General features: G+C 42.0%; 2 protein-coding genes across 3 annotated transcripts in view; one reads left to right on the forward strand and one right to left on the reverse strand.

The window, feature by feature from the left end:
* The first annotated feature begins 474 nt into the window (after positions 1-474).
* On the forward strand, positions 475-18,303 carry serinc5 (serine incorporator 5). 2 transcript variants are annotated; one of them, XM_042213834.1, is made up of 12 exons: positions 475-678; positions 8,392-8,559; positions 11,030-11,208; positions 11,433-11,515; positions 11,804-11,897; positions 12,843-13,054; positions 13,573-13,665; positions 14,617-14,743; positions 15,210-15,279; positions 15,454-15,490; positions 15,876-16,017; positions 16,523-18,303. In XM_042213834.1, exons 1-12 carry the CDS (start codon positions 652-654, stop codon positions 16,665-16,667), a joined length of 1,377 nt encoding a protein of 458 aa, XP_042069768.1. In that variant the 5' UTR covers positions 475-651; the 3' UTR covers positions 16,668-18,303. The 2 variants fall into 2 exon arrangements, with proteins under 2 accessions (XP_042069768.1, XP_005947247.1); XM_005947185.3 differs by having other exon boundaries at positions 479-678; positions 15,873-16,017.
* thbs4a (thrombospondin 4a) overlaps positions 17,986-22,989 on the reverse strand; it is a 22,023-nt gene continuing 17,019 nt past the window's right edge. Inside the window, exons 8-23 of the mRNA XM_005947184.3 lie at positions 22,814-22,951; positions 22,637-22,717; positions 22,407-22,559; positions 22,170-22,274; positions 21,967-22,074; positions 21,550-21,709; positions 20,510-20,628; positions 20,375-20,427; positions 20,207-20,291; positions 20,005-20,101; positions 19,738-19,916; positions 19,608-19,656; positions 19,327-19,523; positions 19,036-19,208; positions 18,809-18,948; positions 17,986-18,714 (exon numbers count right to left, since the gene is read on the reverse strand). Coding sequence (XP_005947246.1) covers positions 18,659-18,714; positions 18,809-18,948; positions 19,036-19,208; positions 19,327-19,523; positions 19,608-19,656; positions 19,738-19,916; positions 20,005-20,101; positions 20,207-20,291; positions 20,375-20,427; positions 20,510-20,628; positions 21,550-21,709; positions 21,967-22,074; positions 22,170-22,274; positions 22,407-22,559; positions 22,637-22,717; positions 22,814-22,951 — 1,893 coding nt within the window. The 3' untranslated portion in view covers positions 17,986-18,658. The remainder of the gene's footprint in view (positions 18,715-18,808; positions 18,949-19,035; positions 19,209-19,326; positions 19,524-19,607; positions 19,657-19,737; positions 19,917-20,004; positions 20,102-20,206; positions 20,292-20,374; positions 20,428-20,509; positions 20,629-21,549; positions 21,710-21,966; positions 22,075-22,169; positions 22,275-22,406; positions 22,560-22,636; positions 22,718-22,813; positions 22,952-22,989) is intronic.

The raw sequence follows: 22,989 nt of genomic DNA on the forward strand, positions 1-22,989 counted from the left end.
GCAGAATACCACCTATACTTAACAGCTCTGATGATTAATGAGCCATGGAAGGATCAGATCCAGGTCATCCTGTGTCTGGATATAGCTGTTGACAATTTTTATAATTTTATTTTTTAATCCTGCACCGACCCCTTTGTTTTTGTTTTTTGTTTTTGTTTTTTGTTTTTGTTTGTTTGGAGTTTTGTTTTTGTTTTTTGTTTTGTTTTGTTTTTTTTACTTATAATACAGCTTTCTGATAGTATTTTAAAATCCATATTATTTCATATATTTTAAACATTCAGGCCAGGGGTCTAACTTGTGTGGCACGTGGCTTTGTGTTACGTCTAACGTGTAATCTGAGAATGCCAATAAGGATTTTTTTTTTTTTAATGGCAGTAAATGTAATATAACCTATTTAGTCATCTCTCTGATGCTCTCTGTGGCAGAGCCGATGCAGCTCTGCGCTGAGCCTTGTTGTTTGGCGGTGATGTGCAGTCAGTCAGTCAGTCAGTGGGAGGAGAGACCAGAAGAGGAGGGGGGACAGGAAGGCTGGGTGGACGGAGCAGAAGCGCTTTGGTTCCCCGTGTGTCGCTGATTTTGAAGGAAAGCGGCTGAGAAATCCCCGAGCTGTCCTCACTCTGAAACGGATTTTATTTATTCTGTCCCCTCGTCATGTGTACTCCTTGTTGTATCGCGCAGGTGAGTAACAATAGCCGACCCTGACTTACTGTTGTGTGAGTGCGTGTGTGTTTGTTGCTCTTCAGCGGTTTGAAACGCTGTAACAATGAGACGTGCTCAACGTTGACCCTTCCCGTATTGTTTACTGTTTTTTGTCCTCGTCTCTCGCCGTTTACCGTCGGCTAAAGCCAGCCAGCCTCTGTCCCGAGTCTCGGTGATTCCCGTCAACCTTATTGAGCTGCCTTTTAATGTAATAACAGCGCGAAATAATTAATTATAACCCCCATTCTTCCTCCTCCTCCTCCTCCTCCTCCTCCTCCTCCTCATTGAGCTGACTGGATAACTTCACTGTAAAGCCGTTAGAGGACAAAGCAAAGCGAGGCAAAACTACGGGAAATGTGGCCGTTAATACAGAAATGTGTTGACGGGTACAGCCAACAACGAGCCATGGCTGCGATTAAGTGAGTGCTGTGGAGGACAGTTACACTTCTTTTTTAAGCACATCTTATTCCCCAGTTCCTAAAACATTGAAACAGATGAAGGAGCTAAAGAAGAGGCTAGCCAGCTGTGGCTCGGTCTAACTATTTACAGTTATTTACGTATATAGGTGCTGAAAGGCTCTGCTGAAAAGTAAACATAGCTATATACCCAACAAAAACAATAAGTCTGTCTTTGTCTTGGTTTCTTTTCTGTTAAATGTGCTATGTTGCTTTTTAAAGGACAGTTGTTTTGTATCTGTTATTTTTGTAATTATACATCACTAAAGCAGTATTTCTCCGCATAAAATAAGCAGTTACTTTTGGGTTGCATAATGTGTGGATTGAAAGCCAACCAGATTTTTGATTACTTTTTGATGTTTAAAGGATTGTTATTTTAAAGCAAACAAATCCCCTAAAGCCACATATGTTCTTGTTTAAATTTAGTTTGTTTTTTTGTGCCCTGCAATAACAGTAGCGTGACTGTTTGGGCTATTGATTGGTTATAATACATTTGCTTGCTTTTGCTGCTTTAAATCTTTTGTGGATATTTGATTTGTTTGCTTGCATCACTTTTATGAGAGGTGCTAGTGCCGTAAAGCTACAGAAATACTTTAAAAGGGTGGTGGTTCAGAGTCAGAGAGGTTTCCTTTCATGCTGAGCGTGTTTTCTACAGCTTACAGATTGGGCTCTGACCAGTGGGTCACCACTGCTGAGCTGATCTGGCTAGGAATTTAATTACATATGCACATCCCTAAACTGAGGGAGGTCACTTCTATTTCCTGCTCTTTTCACAGAGTGGGATTAAAGAGGAAATGAAGGGCAAAGAATAAGATCAGTTTTGTCTTGCTGTGCTGGTGGTGTGCTAATCCCTGTCACAGACACCCCGTTTACTTGCCATCTCTATTAAAGTGTATGCTTGCATTTAACTTCGTGCGTGTGAATATATTTGACACACTTGAGGTTCAGAGTGGCACAAACTGGTGTGTGGTCTGTTAATTTCCTCCCTGGCTTGAAGGTTGAAATTAGACAAGGGTGGCTGTTGTTTGGGAGAGATCTGAAGGCAGCAGGAAGCACGACGTGGGAGCAGCTCACTTGTAATTTCTCAGTGGGATCAGGGATGTATGCCATGTTGCGATGGGGGCAAGGGCAGGTTGAAGGCTTTAGCTTAGCGTTGAGTGGAGTTCAGAGCGCTGCAAAGTGTTGGCTGAAAGTGTGGTGAGAGCACTGAAATCATGTGGGTGTCTTTACGCATCACAGCCATGGAGCAGTCACCCTTACCAGGGTACAAGAGTCAAGAGGATGGAGTGTCACTTTCTGCAAACATACTGATAAAGAAGTCTTCAGGCCCTCGTTGGAGTGGTGAAAAATCAGAGGAAGTGGTTTGTGAAGAGCCAGCACCGCTCATTCAAACAGAGCTGACCCATCAGTAAATGGGGTCATGACACAGTAGCTGTAAAGCAGCAGCGGGGGTAGGTGATTACCTTTTAAACTCGACTTGTAAAACCAGCCTTAGTGAATTCTGCCTGCAAACATCTGGAGCACTCTTATCCAAAATACATTTCTGGCTCTGTCATATGATCAGAATTACTCTCTAACTGTGTACACATCAGAGATGTCTGCTGTTTTCAACTTCCCCTCAGGAATTTTGCTGTGGTCAGCAGCGAGCAGCAGGAACTTGTTTTCCCAAACCGGGACATGTCTAGCAGCCCTTCATCCCTTTTGTTTCCCACTGAATTGCCACAAACCAGTGTTAATGTCTCTTTCTCAACCTCCCCCTCATCACATATGTCTGGGTCTCTGTAATTTATCCTTGATTATTAGCTGGTTGTGTTTTGAAACTCACAACTGATTCTGAGAAGTGAAACAGACTCCCGTGTGAACAAAAAAAAAAAAAGTGATACCGCCTTGTATCTTGACCATCTTCCTGTTCTTGTTTAGTTTGGTTCCTTTGCTTATTTCATGACAAACACCTTCATCTGCTAGAATTTGTTCATTTTTACTCCTCGCTGTACCACTTTTTTTTTTTTTTGTCTCTTTTGTTACTTTCTTTTCTTTTCTCTCCACCGGACTAAAGTTTCTCTGTGTTGGTTGTAGCTAGGGGGGTATATTTGCCAAGAGAGAGAGAGCAAAGACCTCCCTTTGTGTACAGGAAACAGTGGAGTGATACATTTTTGCTGTGTGTATACAGCTGCCTAGCTATATAGACAATAGTGGAGCTGTCACTCAACAGTATGAGGGAAAGAGGAGTAGATCTTGGTCTGGAAGCTTGGGCCAACTGGACATGTGAGGAAGATCCCGCATCGTCTTCTGTTGCCCTAAATTTTATTTTGTTTGCTGGTTTCCCGTAACCCGCCTGCAACACAAAGCATTGTAATTTGAGATAACAGGGTGTGTCAGAGCTAGTGGCTTCTCATGATTCAATGTGCTTTGAACAGTGGCCGCTATCATTAAGCTTTAACCAGCAAAAAGTCCCAAAGATTTTTAAAGCAGCCAGCTACAGTGTAGTCTGTAAGGATTTGTGTACCAAACTAAAATAGGGCATGGAATAAATAGTGCATAAGATGTGACGAATGAGCGAATCAACATGAGGTTTAAGCTTGCGGGGATGTTGTCACTCCACATTGTTCCAGTCAGGATGTTTTTGCCTGTTTTCATGAGTCATTCCTGTCAGTGTGTGTGTATGTTTTTCCCAGTTTGCTGTTGGGTGTGCATCATGACACGTCTGCTGATAAACGTAAAGTCACAATCTGAAATCTATACAGCAAAACACAGATACCGAATACATTTATTCTTTTAGCAACCCAGAGTCTGCCAGATGGACTTGTTTACTCACTGTCAGGACTGGTGTCAACTGGCTCTGTATCTGAAATCCTCATTCTCCTTTGTGGTCCTTACAGTGGTATAGTGTATGACCCATTTCTCTTTGTGTTGCATAAGCGTGGCTATGTGCGGTGGGGTTTACCCCGGTGGGTTTGATTTAGGCCACCCTTTCCATTTCCTGTTTGCACGATGCTCCAGTCCTTTTCATCGTGGGCGCTTTAAGGATGAAAGGCAGCAGAGCATAAAAGAGGGGTGAAAGGAATGTAATCCTCATGAAATCAAACAGCTTACAGCCGTCGCAGATATAGTCTTTGGGTGGAATGCAAGACTGTCGCGTTTGTTATGCAAGTGTCCATCTTTAGGCCAAACTCCCTGTCAAGGAAGCTAATATTATTCAGACTTATTCAGCTTCCTTATTTTAAATGCGATTTTTTTGCTAGGTGTATTCTCACCGCTGTGTCCCATCCACCCCGTCTTGATGGATTCTGAGTCAGTATGTCTTTGTGTAAAAGAAAGGCAACATCGTCTTTGCCACCACCTCTAGAAAAGCTGAAGCACTGAGGGGTCAGTGACAAATAGTTAAGGACAGCTGAAGAATACAGACAAAGGGCGAAGAGGACAAAATAAGAAGAAGAAGAAAAGAAATGACATCACTAAATCTTCCAGTAACATGTTGGGGAGGATGAAAGGAATAGGATTAAAATAATGAAACAGAGAGTCTGGTGACACGAAAAAGGGAAACGTGAAAGTCCCACAATCACAGTGTGGTGAGGTTTTTTGTGTGGGTTGTGAGAGTCTAGGCTTAATTTAACTCTAGACCAGACTAGTGCTTTGCTAGTAGCCATGTGTCATCTTTAATGTGTCATGGTATGCCGCTCTATGGGACAGATGGGGGACTGCTGTTGATATTTAAGTAGGGCTGCAAACTGCTGATCCGCCAACCACCTGTCGATATGCTGGTGGGGCAGTGGAGGAGGTGGTGGGTGCTTCATCGAGTGGGTAGGGTCAACGCTGGTTTCCATGGATACCGTTTTGTCTCTGTGTGTGGTGGAATTCCTCGAGACGTTGCCCCTTCTCATGACACCCCCTCTCTCTGTCAGCTCTGCAGAGTTTACCGTTGGGCCCCCGTGCTGCGTGCAGTCCGCTGGTGAAACACCCCCTAACTAATTAAATCTAAACACCCTCACAACCTAAATTGTTCTGTTTTTTTCTTGGTTACTTTCAGTCTGTTGTGGCTAATTAATCACCCATTGAGAAAGACGTGGGCGCAGCAGAGAAAGAGGAAACCGTTTATTCTCTTAAGCTGTGTGTTGAGGCCGGGAGGCACATGGTTAGATTCAAGGCTGCAAGCCCGTGTACGCATGAAAGCAGAAATAAGCACATTTGACCTTTGTGGCAGTGTTTCAAACGTCTTGATACAGTTTGCCAATACTCAAGCATTGGTAAACTGTGTACAGATGTACACCGCTGGACTGTAACTGGGAATAAACTGTGTTCCCTTTAGCTTGAAGTATTTGCCAAGTTTATACGCTCATCCTTATTCTCATGCTTGAATAAACCAACACGGTTGGTATTTCTCCTATACTGACCTCTCTTCAATGGCTCCCAGTTAATTGAATTTAAAGTCCTCCTCCTCAGGTACAAGGTGTTGATTAATCAGGGCCCATCTTATCTTAATGACCTCATAGTACCATATCACCCCATTATGAAGTCACACACATCTTCACACCTGAAGCAGAATTTATGGTTCAGCAGAAGTAGCACGTTCATGATACATTGACAGTCCAGGGATGGCCCGTCTGCTTGCAGGGAGTGCTTGCAGTCGATGAAGACATTGTATGTCTTCTATGTGGTACAACCGGTTTTAGGACACTTTTGCTTTTGTGCTGTTGTTGTTTGCCGTTTCACGTTTCTGCCAATATCAGTACCGGTACCTTTGATTCAGCAATCAACTGTATCTTTTTTCAGTGTTTAATTCATTTTGAAACGATCAATTAAAAAATCTTCCTCTTACACACTAAGTCCATACTAGTTGAAACATTTTATTATTTACTTAAAATGTTAGCCAGCATAGTGAAAAAAGGACAGATTCTCTGGCAACAACTTTTCCAACAAGCTAAATACTTGAAGAAGACGTTGATGATGCTATCTATGTCTTAATAAAAGTTTCATCATCATTCTTCATTCTTTTACATCTTCTTTTACACCGTCGACAGACGTGCTAACATTAGCTCCAGGTCTTCTGCTGTTTGGCTTTCATTCTATCAAACACAATATATAAATACCCATAAAGCAGAAGCTTTATGGGTATTTTTGCAGAACTGAAGCTGGCATGTGATTGTTTGTTTGTTTGCTTTGGGGGATTTTTTGTACATTTTGACCACCTACAAAAGAGTCAAACAATTCAGTGTTTACATGTATACTGTAGAGAGGCAGTAAAACTAAAACGGTGCTACTTGTAGACCAGACAGTGTTGCAGAGCTGCTTTGTAACCTCAGTACACCCTAGCTATATTATACACTTACATAGGACACAAACTCCTAGCAGTAAGATAAGGCCACTGTTTTGACTAAAATACAAAGTGACGTGATCTCACTAGGATGCATTAGCATGTCTGTAGGGAAACGAAAACATATTAACCAACATAGCATCAGATAAACACTCATTTCTGGTGTTATACAGGAAGACACACTGCTTTAAAATGCAGATGCAGAAAGACGTATACATAAAAAATATTTTCATCTTTTAATTTTAAGGCAAAATTTTTTAAATGTGGGCACATTGGCCTATAAGCTAATGCCATTAGACAGTGTGCAACCTTCATTGGATGTTCCAGTCCACAGAAATGGCACCGTCATTATTGCCATTTGCTTATAATTTACTGCCTTTCACCTAATGCCATAATTACAGGAGCTAATTTCATAGCTCAAGAAAGATTTTGCTCTGTCCCAAAGGAGGAGAGTGGATTAATTTAGAAATGGAAATGGTGCGTACAAGCCCTCCACCCCGACTAAAACTCTGTTGTGGGAAGCAGTCAGGCATGGTGAGAGAACTTTGGTGCCACCACACCTGACTGCTCCCCATAACAAAGTTTTGCTTCTCACCATAGAAGTTTATTCTGCATGGTGAGGGGTAGGAAGCTTACAAAAGCAGGGTGGGGTGGCTACAGAAAGACCCAGTGCTGTAGAATTATAGAGCCTCTTCTTTCCTGAAGGACACAAGGCCCGCCTTTATGTAACTGTCTTCCTCCGCCTATCAGAAGAAACAGAGTAGGCCTCTGTGTGTGTGTGTGTGTGTGCGTGTGCGTGCGTGCGTGCGTGTGTGTGTTCAGACAACTGCCGTCACTGTCTTGTAATCCTCAAAAGTTTCTTCTGTGAAGGAAAGAGAGGGCTCTGACTGAAGCATGAATGGGGATCCTTTTTTTATGTTATTCACTGTTCAGTAGAAAACAAACTCAGTTAAGTGCTGAGTGTAAAGCATGGAAAGCTTTTTAATACAATGAAGTTTGCCCTAATAGGGTTGCACAACACCACTGAAACTCATCTGCAATAGCAAACAAAACTGTTTGGTTTCCCACAGACCAGACAGATTTGAAACTGCTGATACTGCAACTAAAAGTAAAAGATTTGCAATGCATCTCATGAAGACAACTCAGGAAACCTCCTTTAACGTTCCTTGTACAGTTCATTGACTAAGAGGATTTAAGCTGAGAATTTTAGTTTTAGATCCTTTTGTTATCTCTGCTGTGTGCATGTTGCATGTCAGTCTGACCTGGTCCTGTTATTCTGATAACAATTTTTTCTTTCTCATGCAGTTTGCCTTAACTGAATAGAGTCTAAGGGTGGAGTGTTAAAATGTTCATAATATGATATTTGACTTTATATCAGTTGAAGTGATGGGATTAAATATGACCTATAACTATCAAACATTTCATACTGTGTGCAGATATCATGGCATGCACGTCTTTTCATCCATGTCTTTTCATCCCAGGTTAGAATGTAGTTAAATGGACTGGTTCCTGTATAGTAATTTTGTGCTCGAACTGAGTACTCCTGAGAGTTTTATACAACACATAAGCACCGTTTTCTATGTAATATTTACACAGTCCAATAAATTGATCGGAAGCAACTCTGGGTTCTTGCCCAGGAATACTTTTAGCACGCAGGTATTCCTGAGCAGTCTCCTATCCAGGTACTAACCAGGCCTGACAAGATTGGGCATGCTCAGGGTGGTGGATTTCAGGGAATATTTTTCTACCAGTTTACTTTTATCCAGTGAAACTGCTGAGAGAGATAACTGCACTGACGCCTGGTTTTCCCAGCTCCACCACAAAACACATAACGTCTGTATGAGAAGCTGCTTAAGAGTGATAATAAAGTTGTTGTTGTTGTCCCCCTCTCTCTTCCACCTTTTCTGCCTTGTTCTCTGCATGCAGCTGGCCTGCTGCTGCGGCTCAGCGGCCTGCTCGTGCTGCTGTAAGTGCTGCCCGAAGATCAAACAATCCACAGGGACCCGAATCATGTATGCCTTGTACTTCCTGTTGGTCACCGTCCTCTGTGCTGTCATGATGTCGCCCACTGTGGAGCAAGCGCTGAAAGAGAACGTGAGTACATATATCACATCATTCTCTCAAAATGCATGCACACTCTTTGTTTTGCCAACAACCCTCCCCACCCCCAAAATGTAATTACATTATATATCAATAAAGGACTTAAGTAGGACATGCTCAGTGGATGGCATATCTAAAAAAGAAATAATAATTGAAGTAAGTTTTTTTTTATTTACAGTAATGTAAACTATATTATAGATTATGACTCCTGGGTCTTCAGTAGATAGAAACAGTTGAACATGGTGAATTGGTCCCCGTTCACCATTTCCCCCATATATGCTGTACAAACTGCATTATAGAGGGCCAGTGTGTTTCTCGATAGGTGTGGAGTCTTCTTTAAGATATTGTTAAATGTCCTCCTGATGGCTGTGTCCCGTGTGTGTTATTTCTGCCTTTTTTTTTGTCTCTGTAAGGATTTTTTCCTGTCTTTGAAGTCTTAATTCTGTCCCTCGCTTTTTGAAATGTCAGCTCGCAGCCTCTGGTAAACAAAAGAATAAAAACCTCAATACTGTGACCTTTTACACAGTTTCGCCTCACTCTTTAGTCTGTACACTCTTCTCCAGCTTACTTCACACCTTTTCACCTCCTGAAAATGAAACTGAACTGAGTGGAAAGTGTAACAAGAACAAAAACATTTTGAACCAGATTTTGTCATGTGGTTGAACAATTTTGTTCACCGTCTGCTCTAAACAACAAGGCCAGCAGCCTCTATGCTAACACCGCCGATGCTAACAGGAAAAATTACAATTTTACAGCATTGCTATGGGCAAAACAGACATCCTGCTATTTTAACAGATATGTGTATCTACACAGCAGCAAGGCCACAGCTCTGAGGACACGAGTCTTGGCTGGTAGGTTTTGTTTGTTTTAAGAGCCTATCAAGCCTTTGAAGTGGAGACGATAAACTCTTTCGTGAACCTTTGCTTTCTTCTCTGAATGAACGAAATGAAAGATGACCTCCAGTGACTGTTTCTAAAAAAAAAAATCCAATTAAACTGGAATGCCACGATAACGGCTGTTGTCTGCTACAGTATAGTTATCCTTGTCATCTGGGAGAGTCAGACTGTCAACACAGTGTGTAGATATAGTCTGGAACAAGGTCTCAGAGGTGATGTCCTGGTTCACTGATACACTGCTCGCTCGCTGACTCACATTTTATATTGATCTCAGGATAAACGGGAAATAATGATGTTTCTATCTCTGGGAAAGATGTCTTGAGCTGACTGTGTTACCATGGCACTGGCCAGGCTTGCTTGAGTCAAAGTGATATTTGTAGGTGATCTTTTTTTTTCACCAGTCTCCTTCTTCTGCAGTTTTTCTTCCTTTCTGCCAGTGTCTACAGTGCAGTAATAAAACTACTCCCTACTGTGCGTCTCTTTGTGAATGGAGCCCCTGGAAAAGACTCATCCAAGGCACAAAATGGCCTCTGATAGCCCCACACAAAGTCTACTGACTCACACACACACACCCATAAACACAATGTCAGTCACACACCGAGCACAGTGGGAAGTCCCAGCTAAGAGAGCAGTCATTGTGCATATGAGAGCGCCGGTCTTTTCTCAAGAGATTTACAGCAGTCCGAAACAGCCGGCCCCATTTCCCTCCTTAATCACAACACCATGGACATGCTAATATGGTCCTTAACCTGAGACAAAAGCTCCAAAAATGGGCTTTTTGCCTTACGTTGTGATCTGGCTCTGGACTTTGCTAACACAATGAGGTGATGACAGCTCAATCCGCCGGCATCTCACCCGTGTGTCCAACTTTCAAGGATTCTGCCAGTAATTAGTAAAGCCGAGTTAAGCAATTTATTATCCCCAAGTAAAGATTTGAAACGCAGTGTTTGCCTGAAAAGCACGTTTTGTACTCGTCCCACAGCTCGTTCCGGTGAAGGGGAACGACGTATCGAGACTGGCGGTTATCGAATTCAAAGTGTGTCCCTTCTGTTGGCTCTCTGCCGCAGTCTTCTGTTGAATGTCACAGCAAGGTCCTTATCTTTGCTACCTTAACTCCAGTTTTGTATTACGCAGCTCACTGTAGTTCTGAAAAGTCTTTCGCAGTTTATTTTAAGAGGAATCTCCACGTTTTTCTTGCTCGTGCTGTCTGTGTTCTCCCCTCTTCCCATTTCCTCTGACTCGCTGACAAAAGGTGGTTAATTTATTCATCCATGTCCTTTGTTTGTGTACACTGACAGTTAGTTGTAAGGCCCCTTTAACAGGCTGTAGAGAGTGAAGGATGAAAGAGGGCTCCACAGAGAGAAAGAGGGGTTGTTGTTGCTGCCTGTTCTCTCTTTCTGCTCCTTTAGGGGCGTGACGCTCAGAATAGATGGACACTATTGGGCCCTTTCACCGAGGCCTCATACTAGACAAACATGAGCAGAGGTGGGTTGCTTTTCACTGACATGACATGATGATCTAATTTGAGTATTTTGGGGGTTTTGGGTTGGTTTTTTTCCTCCAATTAGATCCCCTTCTACGCTGAGTTTTGCCAGACAGTGAATGCAGGAGAAGACTGCAAAACTCTGGTTGGATACGCTGCTGTGTACAAGGTGTGCTTTGGCATGGCCTGCTTCTTCTTCTTCTTCTGTATCTTCACTATGCGGGTCAACAACAGCACGGGCTGCCGGGCAGCCGTACATAACGGGTAAGAAGAATTTGTTTAATCTTCTATCAAAAAAAGCAGCTGCATTCATAATATTGAACAAGAGTCACGAGTAAAGGCAACACGAGATTTGTTAAATTTGTTATTTTTGGATTTATTGCATTAAATATTCTGCTGTGTCTCAGTTGTCAGTAATCATTGTTTTTATGGTGTAATTTTATCTGCATTTTCCCCTTTTTTATAACATTATCACCGCCTTGATTCAGATTCTGGTTACTGAAGTTTATCGCGCTGGTGGCGTGTTGCGCTGGAGGCTTCTTCCTCCCCAATGAGTCAACATTCCTGGAAGGTAAAAGCTGAACGCTCAGCTTGAGGCTTCAATACTGTAAAGTTTTCTTTTAAAGCTTAAATAAGTAAAGTGGTGCATTAGGTAACCTAACATAGAGCTGTGTAAATGTATGTAAAGTAACAAACAACTTCCTGTGTCATCTGACCTGAGTAAACTTTTACAAATGTCACTGTAACTCTATCTATTTATGGAGCACAATTTCAATACTGGCACAGCTTGCCTGGCAAGTAGCTCTTGTCATCAGTTAAACAATTGTCTCCGTCTCTTTCTCTTCTCATTTTGGCTCAGTTTGGCGCTACATAGGAGCCGCTGGCGGGTTCATTTTCCTCTTGATCCAGCTCATGCTGTTGGTGGAGTTTGCACACAGATGGAACGCAAACTGGTGAGAGCAACATTTCTTCTCTCATCACCTTCCTCTTCAGTCCCTGGTTCACTGTGTGAAATAAGACCACTGTAATGCTTTTTGTTTGACTTTTAAGAAATGCAGAAAGTGTGATTTGGTGGGTGGAGAGCAGGCCTGGCAGCAGGCCAGTGCTATGTTAGATTCACAGGATGTATATGGTTTAGGACTTCCTACTTCCTACACACAAAATCCAGCAGATTGGTTTCTAAAAACCAGCACAACCTCTCAATAAAAACAGATTTTCAGATCAAGAAAAATCAGTGAGAAGGCACAAAGCTGTATTCACTTCTTCCCTTTTAGTTGAATTCTTTTATGTGCCTTTTTGTTTTTCTTAACTTAACCTACACCATTCTGTTCATATTTCATGCCTGCACAGTGTGATCGGGGTCACTTTTGTCCAAAAAGTCCCTCGTAATAAGTGTTTATAGTGAATTTTGAAATACAGATCTACTGAGAATGCAAAAACAGTTTATATGCAATTTTTTACTAAATTAACACAATTCATAAACTTCCTCTACATTTTTGTTTTATTTTATTTTTCCATGTTCCCAAAATGGCTTCAGTTAACTTTTTTCAAGAGTCTAGTTGTTGTTTTCAGTTCAGTTTTGGTTAGCTATAATAACCTCGACTCACACTCGGTGTTATTTATAATTATTAGTAATCATTCAACAACGCTTAACACTCAGATCACAAAAACTCTGCATATTGGGCCATGAGTGTATGTGAAGGGCCCTTAATGTTGTTTTACTCGTCCCCACTTACACTTTGTCACCACTGACCCATTATAAAGTACCCACAGACAGTTTCACGAGTCCCTAAAACCAACACTGACCCACACAGGTAGAACTAAAATAGAGTCAAAGGTGACCTGGAAAAGCATGTGATTTTTTTCCTCTCTTAGCTTTTCGCTCTTTCTGTTTGCAGGTATTCAGGAGTGAAGTATAACCGCCTGTGGTACGCAGCACTGGCCTTTGTGACTCTGGTTCTGTTCAGCGTTGGAGTCGGAGCCGTAATCTTCATGGGTATTTTCTACACTCACCCCGAGGCTTGTCTACTCAATAAGATTTTTCTGGGCATCAACGGCAGCCTCTGCCTCGTCGTCTCCCTGCTGGCCATCTCCCCGTTCATACAGAAACGTAAGGACCTGTTCTACCAGGCACAGCATCGAATTTGACTCAGTTAAATTTAAATACACAAATATGCATTTCAGGTGGGGCTAATAGTTGTATAGCCTAGAAGTTTCATGTGGCAAGATGTTTGTAATACAATACACGATTGTGGCTCAACAGTTGGGAGTTCGCCTTGTAATCGGAAGGTTGCTGGTTCAAGCCCCGGCTTGGACAGTCTCGGTCGTTGTGTCCTTGGGCGAGACACTTCACCCGTCGCCTACTGGTGGTGGTCAGAGGGCCCGGTGGCGCCAGTGTTTGGCAGCCTCCCCTCTGTCAGTGCGCCCCAGGGTGGCTGTGGCTACAATGTAGCTTGCCATCGCCAGTGTGTGAATGGGTGGATGACTGAATGTGTAAAGTGCTTTGGGGTCCTTAGGGACTAGTAAAGCACTATATAAATACAGGCCATTTACCATTTTTACTTAATAATAAGTTCTTATAGTATTATTAATATTTGAATGAAAATTCCCACATTTGTGTCCCTGCAGTGCAGCCCAACTCAGGACTTTTGCAGCCAGGAGTCATCACTGTCTATGTCATGTACCTCACCTTCTCAGCCTTTTCCAGCAAGCCAAAAGAAAGTGAGTATGCACAATAATGCATCTTCACATTGGTGATCACATTATTGGGTGTCAGCTTAAAAACTGATTATTTATGTTAAGTCACAGGTTAGGCTTTGACAAAGTTAGCATTTGCAAAGCTCTTATGAAGACCTTCTCGTGTTCAATACACCCATCCATCCTTCCATGGAGAGCTGTTTGCCTAATGTACAGTCATTTAACTTTGTTTACAGCAGAATTTGAGGTTTTTTCCCTTAAGTATGGCAGCAATTAACCATGAACAGGAAAAGAGATTCCCACAAGCACATATGCACATGCTGTGAAATGGAAACTGTGCAGCCCAGCAAGAGCAAAGTTGTTCACAAAGCCCACCACCTTTGTTTCTTTCAGTGAACTTTGCAAATGCAGTTTTTTATTTTGTTTTTGTAGTGACTGTTTTACAGATCTTAATTTTTACAGCATGAAATGATGTTCATAAATAAATAAAAAAATGCATCAGGAAAAGCGATAAAGGCTTAACTCAAAGTTTAGGTGAGAGTTTTAGAGGGAGTAGTGATTATGTGACCACAAATTAAACTGTATATAGATGTTTGTGAATTTGCAATTTAATATATAATGGATAATCTACACTGAGATAAATATGTGCAAAAAAGTTCTTGTAAATGTTTGGACATGTTAGGACACAAAGTAAATGTCAGGACATGCCTCCTACTCATAACAGTTAGCCTACATACTGTTAGAAAGGCGGTTGTTTTTGGACCAACTTTCCATTTTTCCTTCTTTTTTTTCCTTTTCATTTCTGCTAACATGGTGCCAGAACGCACACACACAAGCATAGGCTGCATTTTTCACAATATCCTTACTCCCTATAATACTCCAATTCCAAAGAACTCCATCAAACAGTTGTACTCCCTGCTATTTCTTTCAACTCTTCAATCATCTGTCTCTGTCTGCATATTTCTGTCTGTCTAGTGGTGGTAATCGATGGTGTGAACACTACCGTATGTGTGTTCCCCTTCAACTATGGGACAGAAAGCGACAAAAAGATTGTCACTGGACTGGGAGCCGTCATCCTGTTTGGCTGTGTCCTTTATTCTTGGTAAGACATACACAATTCCTGCCTCTCTTTTTTGCTAATGAGCACAAATGCACATTTTCTCTTTAATACTTGTGGTTTGTTATTTCATTGATTTGATCATATAGAGATATTACAGTCCAAACCTTTTAATAGCACTTCTGCTACAGGTGATGTGGAATATAATTTACTTCATGGTAAGCTGTGGGGACACAGACAGGCTAGTATGGATTGGCTGTGACTCTGAAGAGGCAGCACGTGATTGGCTATGGCTGAGCGAGACAAGAACTATGACTCTTTGCTTTTGTTCACATATGTTTTCCATCAAGTGGAGGCATCCTGTCTCTTGTGGCCATTCCCCGAATAGAAGGAAATTGGACTCTGCAGCAATCTCAAACTGCAAATTACTGGGGGGAATGCAGAGTGACGGAATTACAGTCTTGCTTCCTTTCATCTCTCTTTTCTTTCTTTTTGTCCACTCTACCTCTAGCTTGACGTCCACCACTCGACGAAGCTCAGCAGCGCTCAGAGTGTGTAGGAACACTGAGCCGGAGACAGAGGTAAATGCACAGCCTTACCGTGTGTGGGTTAGTTAAATGTGCAGACTGGTTAAATGCATACCTACCAGGCATTAGATGCCCTTAGTAAATGGAACAAATGAAGCCCAGGATACACATCTCTCATATATTTAATCCCAGCTCAGTGGTAACCTGAATGTTTCCTTTACCTTACAGAGAGCTCGCTGCTGTTTCTGCTTTGGAGATGACACAGGTGAGGAAAGTCAAATAATCCCTCCTCCTTCTCCAACATCTTTCTTTCTTTGCCTGGCAGCAGCCTCTCTCTGGCCTGTCTGTCTGTACACGTATAGACTCAGCCATGGTGTTTGCACACACACGGGGTATTGCTATTCCTCAGCCAGACTGAGTACGGTGAGAAAACATTGGTCAGCAAGCGTAGATGATGTCACTGTTACTAGGTTAGTATTACACTGTAAAACAAGATCGGGGTAAGTGGGATTGTGGGCAGGCTAACACTGCCACCTGATGGAAATAAAGTTGCAGTGTTGAGAAACAGCCACGAGAAAAGTACCACCCTTTTAACGGACATTTTTACACATTAAATGTGTCCCTGACCCAACTGCACTGCTTTTCAGAAGAATACGATGAGGAGCAGACGGGTTCAGGCCAGAATGTGGTGTATGATGAGAGAGAGGGAACCATCTACAGCTACGCCTTCTTTCACTTTGTCTTCTTCCTTGGCTCCCTCTATGTCATGATGACCGCCACCAACTGGTTTCAGTAAGTGATTCCCATAGATACTAACCTCAAAACAGACATCTTCACACATTTAGCAACATAATTACTGAACTGAAGTGTTTCTGTAGATGTTTCTGTCACTTTGACAGCAGACCTCTGAAAAATATTGAAATCAAAGCTTCACTTTGGCACTGAAACATTTCTTATGTCTGCTATGTGTCTGTTTGGTTTCCTTTTTCTGCTGCATATCTTTATTTGACTGGGCTTTTTGAGGGGTGTTTTTTTTTTTTTAGACTTGCAAAGCTGTCCTCTTTATTAATCTCCGAAGAGGATGCACTTAGTATATTCATCTGTTTATTCTGCCCGTTTTGGTCTCGTGGCCTTCATCAAAGCATCAGTGCTCTCTTTTTGCCTTTTTATTTTAGTGCACTGAGTCCTCAGGTTTTTGTGTTTACACTGCCTTTAATGCACCTCATCAGCTCTGTCTTGAAGAGAGGAACCAGAGTGTGCGTGTTTGCTCAGTTCTCTTACCGCGTGTCTCTTGCAGCTACGACAACCACAAGATTGAGAAGCTTTTGGACGGGAGCTGGTCAGTGTTCTGGGTCAAGATGGCCTCCTGTTGGGTGTGTCTCATCCTCTACATGTGGACCCTCGTCGCCCCCATCGTCTGCCCAAAGCGCTTTGTGGCCTAGTTATAACATCACTTGTGGTCTGGATGTGGCCGGGCGGAAGCTTACACTCTGGGCCGAGAGACTACCACAGACCTCCCATACCTTGAAACACAACCCTACACTACCCTCAGTGTTTGAAATGGAGGATTATCTGTTGCCTTTTATTTTATATGCTAGTGTTTACTTTGTTTTACAATGTTAAGCTGTTAATACCTTGATGGTGATTTTTTGTATTATTATTATTATTTCTTTTAGCACCACTGACACGCAAAGTTTTCTATGGCTTACAGGTTTGAAACTAGATGAAGAATCATGGGATTTGAGTTACATTGGGAATCATTCAACCCCTAAAGATGACTTCAGACCTGAAAGTGTGTTTCTTTATGTGTCTCTCTTGCTTTCACGCTCACCCAGGCATTTTAGTTCTGTACAGTCAGATCACAAAGTTGTATCAAGGTTTTGGGACATATTTATTTCAAGTTTAAGATGTTACAGAAGATATTGTATTTATTTAAATGTGTCTTAAGGAATCAAAAAAGGAATACAGTGTGAACTGAATTAGATTTGTCCCTGACTCTGTTGAACTCATCTCTCAGGCTCGTGTTTAAGCTGTACATGTTGACGCTTTGTTATATTGTGCCCTTTTGTAGAGGTTTTCTATGCAACAGCTCTTTTTAATATTAGACACTCTGTGTTGTGAAGTTTCCACTTAGATTCAAAGCAAAATGTTTAAGGTTTTAATATGTCAGTGCTCCCTTTGAGCCAGATCTTTTCTTAGGAAAATTTCATGTCATTGAAAGGTTTCCAGTCATCGTCGCTGTTGTACACGGCAGCACTCTTAAAAAAATCAACCTGACTAACGCAAGAGTGACGTTAGCGGAGCGCCACCTCTCTCAAAGAGCTGCAGTGACACAGATGAGAAACATTTGCCAAAGGTAGATGTCAGAAAACCAGAAAATACTTAGTTTACTCATTTCTTTACTAATCTGTTACAGAGAAACATCTCACTGAAAGCATTATATATTTGCATGCATACATAGACACTTAAACCAGCTGTTTTCTGTACAGTTATAAGTGCTTTCTGCCTCGTCTTTGTTACATGCGTCCATTTTATCATTGTGGTCAGAATAAAGTAGCACGACCACTTTTATCAGCAAGTTATTCAACACTGGATGTTGAGTTTACTGCCGAATTTACATACATACCTGTTTCAGAGGGTCTCCTGTGTTTATTATGTAACTGTTTTTTTTATTGTATAAAAATACAAGATATATTACACAAGCAAATCCTTTTTTGTATCTAATTCCTTCAGTTCTTGCTTTTTCTTTTGTCTAATTGGTTTCCTAACATGTTTTTTTTTTTCAGTTTTTTATAATTTCTACGTACATTTTGGAAAACCATCCAAGATGTGTGGAAGCTTTTTGTTTGAATTTTTTTGCTTTATATAACTTTTTTCCCCTGCCTTTTAATTATTGGTATGAATGTAGACATTTTGTGGTGCTGAGCAACTTTGATATATTAAAAAAATGAATCAAAAGATCCACTGTGAAGGCTGTATACTACCACAGAAACATCTTGTATGCTTGAAATAAATCGAAGTAGGTGCCATGGAGTTTGCATTGCTTGCACTCTTTCAATAAAACATCCATTGATACAACACAGGGTGTCTTTATTTATTAACTGTAATAATGGGAACATGCTTTGAATTTTGCAAAATGCTATGTATTTTATTGTACTTAAGATGTACAGGGCATTCATAAACTGGATAACTGAAGGAGATATTTCAGAGATATAAACAAAAACTGCAAAGTGAATGCACTGTTTCAGTTACATTGCATTTAAGTATATAATGCCCAATTTTTTGCTTTCCTAAAACTTCAAAATGCAATCCCTAAAACTGCCCATGATGTTTCCTCTGACATTAATCTGACTTTAGTTCTCTGCTCAGAGCACCGCCGCTCTGCCCCTTTAATCTATGTTTACAGCAGGGCTTAAGTTGTTTCTCCTGTGTCTTACTGCTCTTCATTCTGTGCTCTGAGCACATCCTGGTAGTCACCAGGTATAGTGTCTGTGGAAAAAGCAAACAAAGAGAAAAATCAAATGAGCATACCTACATCTCACATGGATGACTCGACTGTCTTCCGATGCTTGCAGATGCTTACCGTTGCACCGGTACTTCAAATTGGACCAGATGATGTTTTCCTGAGAGAAGCAGAACACGCCCAGGCGCCCGCCTCTCATACTGGTGTCAATGATCACACCAGTGTCCGCCACCAGATTTGAACCCTCAAAGAAGCGAGCCCTAGTTCCATACACAAAGTGAAACTACTGAGTCAGTTCACACAGAGCGAACGTGGACGTGTCCGTGACGAGGTGTATGTGTTTGTACCTGATGTATCCAACCTGCGGTCTGTGCTGGAGGAACCAGCGGTAGGAAACCTTGTCTTTCCAGCCGACGTTCCTGGGATCCTTCCACAGTAGACGCACCTGGTCAACGGTGTGTCCTGTGTGCCAAAGGGAGTTCCTCAGATATTCACCAGGACCTGTCTTTGATTTCACCACCTGGAGATTAAAAAACAAAGATCAGACATAAATTCATCAAACCAAATCTTTACTGATATATACTCTTTTAAACGGTACAGTGGAGGTCTTTATGGTGGAAAGTGTTAATCCTCAACACCTTGAGCTGTATTCCCGGCTCAGCAACGGCTCTGAAGGGCGCGGCCTGCCAGTAGGTTTGTTCTGTTTGTTTCCACATCACTACGTAGAAGGAAGAGGAGTCCTGGTAGCCAAAAATGAAGCCAGCGTAGTCGTCATCTGTCACTGTGTTCACGTGGAAAGTTCCCTCAAAGTCAACGCCACTGAAAGCTGTGTAGCCTGCAAATTGAACACGAAACGCAGATCAGCGCTGATTAAGTTTAGGTAAGGGAATTATGAATGGGTGTGTGATAGTATACTTACCTACAGCAAGCCCAGGGTCAGAGTTCATGGTCTGCACTATCTCCATGCCCTGTCAGGAAAAAATTAGTGTGAAGCTGAAGAAAAACTGTTATCGATGTCTCTGAAACTGAGGTGATGTTATCATTTTTACCTGGTTGAGAACTACCCAGTTGGGGTCGATCTGAGACTCGCCCTCTGGGTCCAGCACCACGGTTTGATAGGCTCTGAAGTCGGTCAGGGTGATCTCAGCGTTCTCTGGGCAGTGATCAATTCTGTCGATGACGTCGTCTTTGTCAAAGTCTCCTTCGCACACGTCTCCGCGTCTGTTGTCTGAAATACAGCGACGCCGCTTAGAAAACAGTAATTCGCGCTGCGCTCGCTCCTGCAAATCCAAGCACAACACAGAAAAGATACTAACTATCAGAGTCCTTTTGGTCTGGATTGGCAACTAGTCTGCAGTTGTCGTCTTCGTCCAGTATGCCGTCGTTATCGTCGTCATCGTCACATGCATCTCCCTAACAAGAAAAAAAAAAACACAACAAATTGGTGGATAATTGAGGACTATATAGAATGAACTGCTGCTGGATTGAATGAATGAAACTGAAAGAAGAGATAAACACCATTCCATCTTTGTCCGTGTCCACCTGATCGGAGTTGATGACTGTGGGACAATTATCCTTTGTGTTCTGGTGGCCGTCACCGTCACTGACAAAGACGAGGTAGGGAAAATCAAAGGTCTGACAGATGTTTGTAGACTTTTACGCCATAGATCATGATGTGGGCTTTACCTGTCTATATTATCATCACAGGTATCTCCTACAAGGTCATCATCTGAGTCAGACTGAGGGTAGACAAAACAAACACTGGTGGTCAGATGTGTCACAGCTGATGAATCGGTTTCATGCCCTTGTGTGGTTTGTTACCTGGTTGGGGTTGGCCATATTAGGACAGCTGTCACAGGCGTCTCCCACCCCATCACTGTCTCTGTCTCTCTGGTCTAGGTTGGGGACTCGTGGGCAGTTGTCGAGAATATTTTTCAAGCCTGAGGACAGAAAGTATCAGGATATGTGTAAAACAAAACAAAACAAAAGAACATTGACAGAATGCAGACTTCAGCACAGTCAAACACATCAACAGATGGCAGTGTTTGTTTAAGACGAAGGTGAAATAGTTTCCAGTGGCCTTCGATGCCTGGCGGAGGCCGACTGTGGAAAAATGCTTTTAGTGAGGAGACAGACATGACCAAGCACTCAGCAATCCAGCCTTGGAGTTAAAGACCAAACCAAACGATCAAGAGGCTCGGAGCACTGCCAAACTGAGCAAAAAGCGTCCACCAAACAGAGTCTAAACATGCAACATGCGTAAATGCCTGCATGTGGGAACACAGTGCTAATAAACTGTGTTTCCAGTGGCACAAATGAAAGGTCACCTGAAAGGCCAATCAAATGAGGTATGTGAGAAAGGTTTTTGAAAACAGGCTTACAATTCCAGTTGGAACATTTTTACATTCAACACTGTTTTTTTTGTTTGTTTTTTTAAAATTACACAAAAGTTGTTTTTCAAAAAGTGACCTAACTGGTAGAGGATGTGGGTTAGAAACAGACCAGGAGGATGTTTTGGAAAGATAAAGCACAGGTCAGTCCAGTTGAAGCAACAAAAATGTCTCTGTCTGCATCCTGTCTGGACACGCTGATCCAGACATGCTGTGTAACCTGATAACCTTTAAAAAGGTTCAATTACTTTTTCATTTTTGTTTGTTTTCACATTATGTCCCCCGATTAGTCATGGTTAATTTATGCAATAAAGTCACTAACAGTCAGTTTTTTACACTTTTTACTATGATGACCACTCAACCTATTTGCAGAAGTGATTTCATTGACACTCGGTGATGCAAGGGAAAACAAAATTAAGTGAGTAAAACAGTTATTGTGTGTTAAGTCGATAATAACAGACGCGCACGCACCGTCTCCATCCATGTCATTGTCGCATTCATCCCCCAGACCGTCTCTGTCTGTATCTCTCTGTGAAGGATTTTCGACTGTTCTGCAGTTGTCACAGGCGTCGCCATGGACATCCTTATCGCTGTTCCTCTGGTCCACATTAGGAACCAGCCAGCAGTTATCCTGGGTTAGAAAAATGAAGACCGATTATATTGGATTGGATTAGCTAGTTGTTTTTAGTTCTGGTGGATAACTTATGTTACGTCAACACTCCTGGCTGGAGTATGTTTCTCCCATCACTTTTTTAGTGTTTAAATTTTCATTTCATTTCATGGTCAATGGAATATATCGGCTAATATATCTGTCATGCTTTAAAAAAATTAAATAAATAAAGTCAAAGTTCACTGCATGCCAGACATGCAGAGGCTGAAGTCACCCACGTCTACGTTAATAATGCCATCGCTGTCTGCATCATCATCACAGGCGTCACCCAGCCCGTCCCTGTCTGCATCCTCTTGGCCAGAGTTTGGCACAAACACACAGTTATCCTGGAAAACGAATAGGAAAACACAAGCAGCACAATTTTTTTAAACACTGGGATGAACTGAATGTGAGAGAAGGTGGGGTGTGTTGAAAGTAGTACCTGGATACAGTTGTTGTCTCTGCACCGAAGCTTATTATCAGGGTATGCATCAATATCTGTGTCCTTTCCACACACATAGCCATTGCCAGCCCAACCAACCCCACACTGACATACACACACACATGCAAAAAAGAGAGTCGGGGTGGGTGGTGATGACATTTTCAATACACTGTTTAGAGTGGCACAACAATAAACTTATTCATATTCATATTTATGTTTCTGTTCACAAAGTCTTACCATACAGCTAATGCTGCCGTCTCTTTCCACAACACACTCGGCATTGATGTCGCAGGGGTTTGGTTGACCGTTGGGGCAAAGTCTGGTACCATGGCAGCCTGTATTCTGGTCACCTGTGAAGCCAGCTTTACATTCTCCACAGCGGAAGGAACCCTGTGCAGAGTTCAGAGTCAGAAATGTGAAAAAACAATACACTGAAAGAATGCACCATGCAGATCCCGTGTTCTTACAGCTGTGTTGTAGCAGTGTGAGTTGGCAGTGCAACCTCCATTCTCAGGCGGGCCCAGACATTCATCTATGTCTTCACACACCTGAGAGAAAGTGTGCATAAAGTACACGAAATAAAAGTTTTTGTAAGCAGTGAATCAAACGGAATTACTCTTATGTAGTGCATTATTTTGTTTTACCTGTTTGTGAGTCTTAGCATATGAAACTCCTACTCCATTTAACTCTGGTCCAGTGTATCCTCGGGGGCATTTCTCACAGCGGAAGCCAGGAGCAGTGTTTACGCACCGAACACCAGGAAAGCATGGATTAAACTGGCACTGAAACACAAACACATATATATGTGTGTGTATATATA

Source organism: Haplochromis burtoni, unplaced genomic scaffold (genome assembly GCF_018398535.1).
Source record: "Haplochromis burtoni strain Fernald_Lab_line unplaced genomic scaffold, NCSU_Asbu1 Contig_485, whole genome shotgun sequence".
NCBI lineage: Eukaryota > Metazoa > Chordata > Actinopteri > Cichliformes > Cichlidae > Haplochromis > Haplochromis burtoni.

Bases quoted from the DNA above. Each gene is read 5' to 3' on its own strand.
- serinc5 (XM_005947185.3), top strand. From the start codon at position 652: ATGTGTACTCCTTGTTGTATCGCGCAG. The intron at 13,666-14,616 runs GTGAGTATGCAC...CTGTCTGTCTAG, and splicing joins TTCCAGCAAGCCAAAAGAAA to TGGTGGTAATCGATGGTGTG. The intron at 15,280-15,453 runs GTAAATGCACAG...TTTACCTTACAG, and splicing joins ACACTGAGCCGGAGACAGAG to AGAGCTCGCTGCTGTTTCTG.